This window comes from Hyla sarda, chromosome 6 (assembly GCF_029499605.1).
Source record: "Hyla sarda isolate aHylSar1 chromosome 6, aHylSar1.hap1, whole genome shotgun sequence".
Classification (NCBI taxonomy): domain Eukaryota; kingdom Metazoa; phylum Chordata; class Amphibia; order Anura; family Hylidae; genus Hyla; species Hyla sarda.
This window is the reverse complement of record NC_079194.1, coordinates 172,651,712-172,660,791: the sequence shown is the minus strand read 5'-3', so window position 1 is coordinate 172,660,791 and position 9,080 is coordinate 172,651,712. Positions and strand designations below refer to the sequence as shown.

At 43.9% G+C, this 9,080-nt stretch overlaps 1 protein-coding gene across 1 annotated transcript in view; it reads right to left on the bottom strand.

Moving 5' to 3' along the window:
- Window positions 1–1,627: 1,627 nt before the first annotated feature.
- Window positions 1,628–9,080, bottom strand: part of MLYCD (malonyl-CoA decarboxylase) — a 59,685-nt gene continuing 52,232 nt past the window's right edge. The window contains exon 6 of the mRNA XM_056525818.1: window positions 1,628–1,813. Coding sequence (XP_056381793.1) covers window positions 1,760–1,813 — 54 coding nt within the window. The 3' untranslated portion in view covers window positions 1,628–1,759. The remainder of the gene's footprint in view (window positions 1,814–9,080) is intronic.

Genomic DNA, 9,080 nt, shown 5'->3' with positions numbered 1-9,080 from the left:
CAGTCCAGGCAGCTGGAGGCACCCTGTTGGGAAAACACTATGGCGTAGGGTTTTGGTGGAGACAAGCGCCATCCTTGTATCTGGGTCCGTCCCTATTGCAAATTCCTAATTTAGGCCTCAAATGTGCGTGGCGTGTGTGGACGTAAAATGCTCTGCGGATGCACAACAGGGCTCAGGAGTGAGAGTGCGCCATGTACATTTGAGGCCTAAATTGGTGATTTGCACAGGGGTGGCTGATAGTTACAGCAGTTCTGACAAACGCAAAAAAGAAAAACACCCACATGTGACCCCATTTTGGAAACTACATTCCTCAAGGAACGTAACAAGGGGTATAGTGAGCCTCAACACTCATCAGGTCTTTGACAAATTTTTGTTAAAGTTGGACTTGAAAATTAAAAATGTGTTTCCCCCCCCCTGAAATGTTGTTGTTACCCCAAATTTTTTATTTCCACAAGGGGTAATTAGAAAAAAAGCCCCCCAAAATGTGTAGCCCCATTTCTTCGGAGTAAGGAAATATCCCATATGTAGATGTAAAGTGCTCTGCAGGCACATTACAGGGCTCAGAAGAGAAGGCCTTTTGGAGAATTAGGCTAGAATTGAAGGCCATGTGTGTTTACAAAGCCCTCATGGTGCTAGAACAGTGGACACCCCACATGTGACCCCATTTTGGAAACTACACCCCTCACAGAATGTAATAAGGGGTGCACTGAGCATTTATACCTCACAGGTGTCTGATAGATTTTTTGAACAGTGGTCCGTGAAAATGAAAACTTTTATTTTCATTTGTAGAGCCCACTGTTCCAAAGATTTGTCAAACGCCAGTGGGGTGTAAATGCTCACTGCACCCCTCGTTACATTCTGTGAGAGGTATAGTTTCCAAATTGGGGTCACATGTGGGGGTCCACTGTTCTGGCATCATGGGGACTTTGTAAACGCACATGGCCCCCGACTTCAATTCCAAACAAGTTCTCTCTCCAAAAGCACAATGGCGCTTCTTCTCTTCTGAGCATTGTAGTTTGCCCGCAGAGGACTTTATATCCACATGAGGTATTTCTATAGTCAGAAGAAATGGGGGTTACAATTTTTTTTTTGGGGGGGGGGGGCTTTTTCTCCTGTTACCCTTGTGAAAATGAAAAACTTGGGGTAACACCAGCATTTTATTGAAAAAAAAATTAAATATTTTTATGTCCCACTTTAACGAAAGTTTGTCAATCCCCTGTGGGGCGTTAAGGCTCACTTTACCACTTGTTGCGTTCCTTGAGGGGAGTAGTTTCCAAAATAGTGTGCCATGTGTTTTTTTTTTTTTTTTTTACTGTTCTGGTATCATGGAGGCTTCCTAAATGCAACACGCCCCCCAAAAACCATTTCAGCTAAATTCGCTCTCCAAAATCCCATTGTCACTCCTTCCCTTCTGAGCCCTTTAGTGCACCCACAGAGCACTTTACATCCACATATGAGGTATTTCCTTACTCGAGAGAAAATGAATTAAAAGTTTTGGGTGCCTTTTTACCTTTTACCCCTTGTACAAAATTTAAGAAATGGGGCTACAATAACATGTTAGTGTAAAAAATTGAGATTTTGAAATAGGCACGTGAAGAAGAAATGTCGCACTCACGCTGCAGGAAAACAGAAAACTGCTTTATTCAGGAACTAGCACGGCAGCAAACATCATGCAGGTATCGTTCCAATACACTCTAGGGTCAGGAAAGTGGGATCACAGGTGTGGGGAGTGTGCAGCAGGGCAATGAATCATTTCACATCATATGTGATGCTTCATCTGGCCTCCCATTTTGCTGCTATTCCTGTGAAACACCTAAAGGGTAAAAAAAAACTTTTTGAATGTCATTTTGAATACTTTGAGGGTTGTAGTTTTCATAATGGGGTCCATTATATGGGATTTCCAACATAAAGACCTTCATATTCACTTAAAAACTGAACTGGTCCCTGAAAAATTCTGATTTTGAAATTTTTGTGGAAAATTGCTGCTATACTTTGAAGCCCTCTGATGTCTTCAAAAAGTAAAAACATGTCAACTTTATGATGTCAACATAAAGAAGACATATTGTATATGTGAATCAATTTGTAATTTATTTGACATGTCCCTTTTCCTTACAAGCAGAGTGCTTCAAAGGAAAAAAATGCAAAATTTTCACATTTTTCCTGAAATTTTTGAATTTTTCACCAAAAGATTTTGAAAGTATCGACGAAAATTTACCACTAACATAAAGTTGAATATGTCATAAAAAAAACAATCTCGAAATCAAATTTATAAGTAAAAGCATCGCAGAGTTATTAATGCATGTCAGATTTGAAAAAAATGCTCCCGTCCTTAGGGTCATAATGGGCTCCATCCCCAAGGGGTTAAGGATCACTGTCATTTAAATATAATGTAGGCAATAACACTATATGTATATTTGTAACATACATTGGTTAAAAAAAAAAAAGTGCACATTTTGGGTGAAAATATGCTGTCTTGGCCTGCCCACACTTCCTGTATTTTGTCCCAGCTGGAACACATAGATATACACATTTACCCAATGTACAAGGTGGGCCCTTTATATGGATACACCTTAATAAAATGGGAATGGTTGGTGATATTAACTTCCTGTGTGTGGAACATTAGTATATGTGAGGGGGGAAACTTTTCAAGATGGGTGGTTACCATTTTGAAGTTGGCCATTTTGAATCCAACTTTTGTTTTTTCAATAGGAAGAGGGTCATGTGACACATCAAACTTATTGGGAATTTCACAAGAAAAACAATGATGTGCTTGGTTTTAGCGTAACTTTATTCTTTCATGAGTTATTTACAAGTTTCTGACCACTTATAAAATGTGTTCAATGTGCTGTCCATTGTGTTGGATTGTCAATGCAACCCTCTTCTCCCACTCTTCACACACTGATAGCAACACCGCAGGAGAAATGCTAGCACAGGCTTCCAGTATCCGTAGTTTCAGGTGCTGCACATCTCGTATCTTCACAGCATAGACAATTGCCTTCAGACGACCACCAAGGATAAAAGTCTAATGGGGTCAGATCGGGAGACCTTGGGGGCCATTCAACAGGCCCACGACGACCAATGCACTTTCCAGGAAACTGTTCATCTAGGAATGCTCAGACCTGACACCCATAATGTGGTGGTGCACCATCTTGCTGGAAAAACCCAGGGAACGTGCCAGCTTCAGTGCATAAAGAGGGAAACACATCATCATGTAGCAATTTTGCATATCCAGTGGCCTTGAGGTTTCCATTGATGAAGAATGGCCCAACTATCTTTGTACCCCATATACCACACCATACCATCAATTTTTGTGTTCCAACAGTCTTGGAGGGATCTATCCAATGTGGGTTAGTGTCAGACCAATAGTGGTGGTTTTGTTTGTTAACTTCACCATTCACATAAAAGTTTGCCTCATCACTGAACAAAATCTTCTGTGTAAACTGAGGGTCCTGTTCCAATTTTTGTTTTGCCCATTCTGCAGCACCTGAAACTACGGATACTGGAAACCTATGCTAGCATTTCTCCTGCGGTGGTGCTATCAGTGTGTGAAGAGTGGGAGAAGAGGGTTGCATTGACAATTCAACACAATGGGCAGCACATCCAACACATTTTATAAGTGGTCAGAAACTTGTAAATAACTCATGAAAGAATAAAGTTACGTTAAAACCAAGCACATCACTGTTTTTCTTGTGAGATTCCCAAGTTTGATGTGTCACATGACCCTCTTCCTATTGTAAAAACAAAAGTTGGATTCAAAATGGCCGACTTCAAAATGGCCACCATGGTCACCACCCATCTTGAAGTTCCCCCCCCCCTCACATATACTAATGTGCCACAAACAGGAAGTTAATATCACCAACCATTCCCATTTTATTAAGGTGTATCCATATAAATGGCCCACCCCGTATATTGCAAATATACATATTATTTACAGTCTATAAAGTTTTTGCAAATGACAGTGTCCATTTTAATCTCCATAAGTGATCACTTTTGTACTGTTAGGACCTGCATATAACAAGTCATTTGCTTTATTTATCTTGTGATGTATCAGATCTTGTACTCCAAGTGGCAATTGCTTAGAAGGCAGCATAGATTTTGCTGGAGTACAGCAGCACTGCATTGGTAGAGACCATGATTTAGTGGATTTCCATTAAAGGGAATCGGTCACCATGTTTGTGCTGCCCTATCTAAGGGCAACATGAAGAAGTGACAGACATTTTGAATTCTAGTGGTATGTCACTTGTCAGTACACTGCAGTCTTCATAAAATCCCAGTTAACCCCTTAAGGACCCGGGCTATTTACGTTTTTGCCTCCTTACATTTAAAAAATCATAACTCTTTCAATTTTGCACCTAAAAATCCATAAAGGTGGCTTATTTTTTGCACCACCAATTCTACTTTGTAATGACAGTCATTTTACCCAAAAAACGAAAAAAAAAAAAATAAATCATTGTGAGACAAAATTGAAAAAAAAAACGCCATTTTGTAACTTTTGGGGGCTTCCGTTTCTACGCAGTACATTTTTCGGTCAAAATGACACCTTCTCTTTATTCTGTACGCATATGATTAAAATGATACCCTACTTATATAGGTTGGATTTTGTCGTACTTCTGGAAAAAATCATAACTACATGCAGGAAAATTTATACGTTTAAAATTGTCATCTTCTGACCCCTATAACTTATTTATTCTTCCCCGTAGGGGGCGGTATGAGGGCTCATTTTTTGCATGGCCCCACGTTTCAGAACAGGAGCGGACTTATGACGTACTGGTATGTCATGGGTCCTTAAGAGGTTAATCAGAAGCAGTACTGGAGTCCCTTCAAATCATTTCTCTTGAAATTAACGGGACTCTGCTGCTCCAGAATCTTCGGTGGAATTCCAATACGAAATTCCGCCTGAAAATTACGGACGTGTGATCATGGCCTTAGCCTTCAGGTCATGAATATGACGACTCCTGGCTATCAGCATTTGGCTTCTATTAACAGAAAACTGATCCTTAGTCAGAATCTAGTCCGTGACAAAAGATGGGGGGGGGGGGGGGGGGAGTCTAATTAGCTGAGTGCAGGGCACCAACTGGAGGCTCCACAGTGTGCCCATACCGCACCTACTGGAGGCTCCACAGTGTGCCCATACTGCACCTACTGGAGGCTCCACAGTAGAGCTGGGCGGTATGAGCAAAAACGTGTATCACGGTATTTTTGTAAGTGATGGCGGTTCCACGGTACTCCCCCTGCCCCCATGTGTCCTGGGTGCCGCTTTGCTTCTCTTCCAGCCCCTCCCCCCAATGAATTATGTCACTGCAAGCGCTCCTCTACTCATCCTCCCATGAGTTGCAGGCCGCCGGCGCAAGAAATCTGTACTGTACTACAAATAACGTTTCCCAGGCCCTGGTACCGTCTTCACTGTCCTGCGCTGCGGTCCTCTTGCTGTTTCCTTGGGACGGGGAAAGTCACAGAGCCGCCAGCCTATCATCGGCCGGGGCGGGTTATCACTGCGGCCGCTGATAGGCTGAGCGCACTGTCATGTATGAAGCCAGCCTGTTCCTTACATGACAGTGTGCTCAGGCTATCAGCGGCAGAGGCGGGACATCGCTGCGGCAGGTGATAGGCTGACGGCTCTGTGACGTTCCCATCCCCAGGACCGCAGCGGAGGGACCATGAGGCCGGTAACGGGGAACGTCGGAAGGGGAGTTAAAAATTTTATTTTTGCAGCCCGGGCAACGTTATTTGTAGTACAGTACAGATTTCTAGTGCCGGCGGCCCGCAACTCATAGGAGGATGAGCAGGGGAGCGCTTGCGGGTGACATGATGTGGGGACAGCGCAGCTGATAATTCATTGGGGGGCGGAAGAAAAGCAGAACAGCGCTCGCGGGTCACATATGATTAGTTCCCCGATGTGGGGACAACGCACTGCGGCTGATAATTCACTCATTTGAGGGGCCCAACCGGTATTGCAGTATGGGCAAAATTCATATCGTGCAGGAATTTTTTTTCCGCTATGAACTGGTATACCGCCCAGCACTACTCAACAGTGTACCCATACTGCAGGCTCCACAGTGTGCCCACCCTGCAGTGCCCTGAACATAACTTCTGGTATCCCCTTTCCCCTGATACTGCATAAAAGTAAGTATGTGAATGTCTGTGACATCACGATACTACAGCCCCGTGATTGTGACTCATCAGACCCGGAGCTGCATGAAAGATTGCGGGATAGGGGATGAAAGATTGCTGTATAGGGGATAAGGCTGGGTTCACACTACGTTTTGTCCCATACGGGAGCGCATACGGCAGGAGGGAGCTAAAACCTCGCGCTCCCGTATGTGACCGTATGCGCTCCCGTATGCCATTCACTTCAATGAGCCGACCGGAGTGAAACGTTCGGTCCGGTCGGCTCATTTTTGCGCCGTATGCGCTTTTACAACCGGACCTAAAACCGTGGTCAACCACGGTTTTAGGTCCGGTTGTAAAAGCGCATACGGCGCAAAAATGAGCCGACCGGACCGAACGTTTCACTCCGGTCGGCTCATTGAAGTGAATGACATACGGGAGCGCATACGGTTACATACGGGAGCGAGAGCTTTTAGCTCCCTCCTGCCGTATGCGCTCCCGTATGGGACAAAACGTAGTGTGAACCCACCCTAAGATGTCTTAAGGCCGGAGTACTAACCCTTTAATGGTTTCCTTGCAGAAGACATTTTACACAAAAAATAAATAAAAAGCTCTTTTGCACAAATGCTTGATTTTACGTCTACTGACTAAGGTGCCAAATGTTCCTAGAATCTGCAGTATTTTAAGGACATAGACATAAACTTCTGATTCATAATACAGCATCTGGGAAGACACACATTAAAAAGAATGGGTCATTCAAGATGATGTATTTGTTATTAAAAAACCCACTCACCTGCTGTTCCAGCACCAATGTTTAAGTCATCCCCACCAGCCTTTGTTAAAAGGAAACCAGTCATCACTTTCATGTTGCTTGAAGCATGAGTCAACTGTGTGGTCCCCAGCAGCTTCTTCCTGCCCGCTGGCTTTGATAGATCCCTCTCTATACTCAAACAGGGAGAGATCTTTCAATCAAGGCTGGTGGGGAGAAGCCATGAGGTACTGGCTTGGTCACTCGTGAATAAGGCAGCATGAAAGTGATGACATTCCCTTTATTAACCCCTTAAGGACCAATGCAAATAAACCTGTACGCCCCTGAAAGACCAGGCCTGTTTTTTCAAATTGGGGATGTCTGTCTTTATTAGAGAATAACTCTGATAACGTTTTGCCAATCACGATAATTCTGACATTTTTTTTTTGTCACAAGTTGTCCTTCATGTACATAGTAAAAGTAAGCCGATATCATTTGTAGTTTTTGTTTACAATGCAAAAAATCATGAAATTTTTACAAAAAATTACGATTTTTTGCTATTTTAACACTAATTGGTTGCATATATTTATACATACTGACCAAATAGTTTATGAAACTTATACTTTCAGATGTCTACTTTATTTTGACGTCATTTTTTAGTTTTTAATTAACATTTTAAATTAGTTAGAAGCCTAATAATTTAACTTGAAATTTTGAAAATTTGAAAAGTACATCTTTTTTTATGTGCTATGCAAGGTTTGCAGAAATTTAAAGGTAGTAGAACATAGGAACACCCCCCCAAATGACCCCATTTTAAAAACTAGACCCCTCAAGGTATTCGCTAGGGGGTACAGTGAGTATTTTAACACCATAGTTTTTTGGCAGGAATTATTACAAAGTCAGTGTTAAAAATTCGAAAATTGCAATTTTTCACAAATGCATCATTTGGGGGGCATATTTTTTGTACATCACTTCTGATATTGAAAGAAATGCACCCTATATTTTATTTAGCTGCTTGTCCCATGTTCGGAAATACCCCCGCTTTGGCCATATATGGTTCCTTGGCCGCGTGGTAGGACTCAGAAGGAGAGGAGCGCCATTTGGCTTTCAGGGCAGAACAGTACCCCCACCCCCACAAGTGACCCCATTTATATACCGCACCCCTACAAGTTATTGGCTGGACCAGGGACCTCTCTGATTGGTCCTTGGTCGGCTGGCAGTATAACGCGTCTGTCTGTGACAGTTAAGGCTCCTGATGGATATATCCGCCATGTTGTGGGAATAAGCACCCGCTCATGGCGAATATATCCATCACTGCTGCGGCTGGGTAGCTCAGTGTGTCCGCTCATGACTGCAGGCGGGAAATCCGCCGCTATGAGTGGACGCACAAAGCTACCCAGCCGCAGCAGCGAGCTCATTACCATGACTGCTGCATAATGTGTAGGATCACGTGGCGGACATCCGCAGCATATTACATGCTGCGGATGTCCGCCAATGCGATCCTACACATTATGCTTTTTTTTTTTTATTAGATTCATTTAATAAATGTATTTTTAATATATATTTTTTTTTACACTTATTACATTTTTATTTATTTTTACACTTTTTAATGCTTTGGAATACTTAGTATTCCAAAGCATTGCAGTTATATGCTGCCTGCCAGTTTTCACTAGCAGGCAGCATATTAGGACGTGCCTCTCAGGCAATACCCAGGGCAGACCTGGGGGTCTTTGTAGGACCCCTGGCAGCCCAGGTATGCAGCAGCACCCCGCGATGCTCCGGGGTGCTGCAGGAGAGACAGAGGGAGCCCCCTCCCTCTGTCAGAACTCCTTACAGCGCGCGGTCACTTCTGACCGCGGCTGTAAGGGTTAAACTGCCGGGAGTGAAGTGAACTTCACTCCCGGCAGTGCGGCAGGCCCCGGCCAGCCGCGTATTACACGCAGCACCCCGCGATCGCGATGCGGGGTGCTGCAGAGGAGACAGAGGGAGCTCCCTCCCTCTGTCATAACACTTACAGCCCGCGGTCACTTCCGACTGCGGCTGTAAGGGTTAAAACTGCCGGGACCGAAGTTTACTTCGGTCCTGGCAGTGCAGCAGGGTCCCGGCTGTGTGATACAGCCGAGTCCCTGCCGCGATCTCGTGGGTGCACTGGGCAGCACCCACGAGAAGAATGGACGAGTATAGACGTCCAGGTGCGGGAATGCCCACCAACCTGGACGTCTAT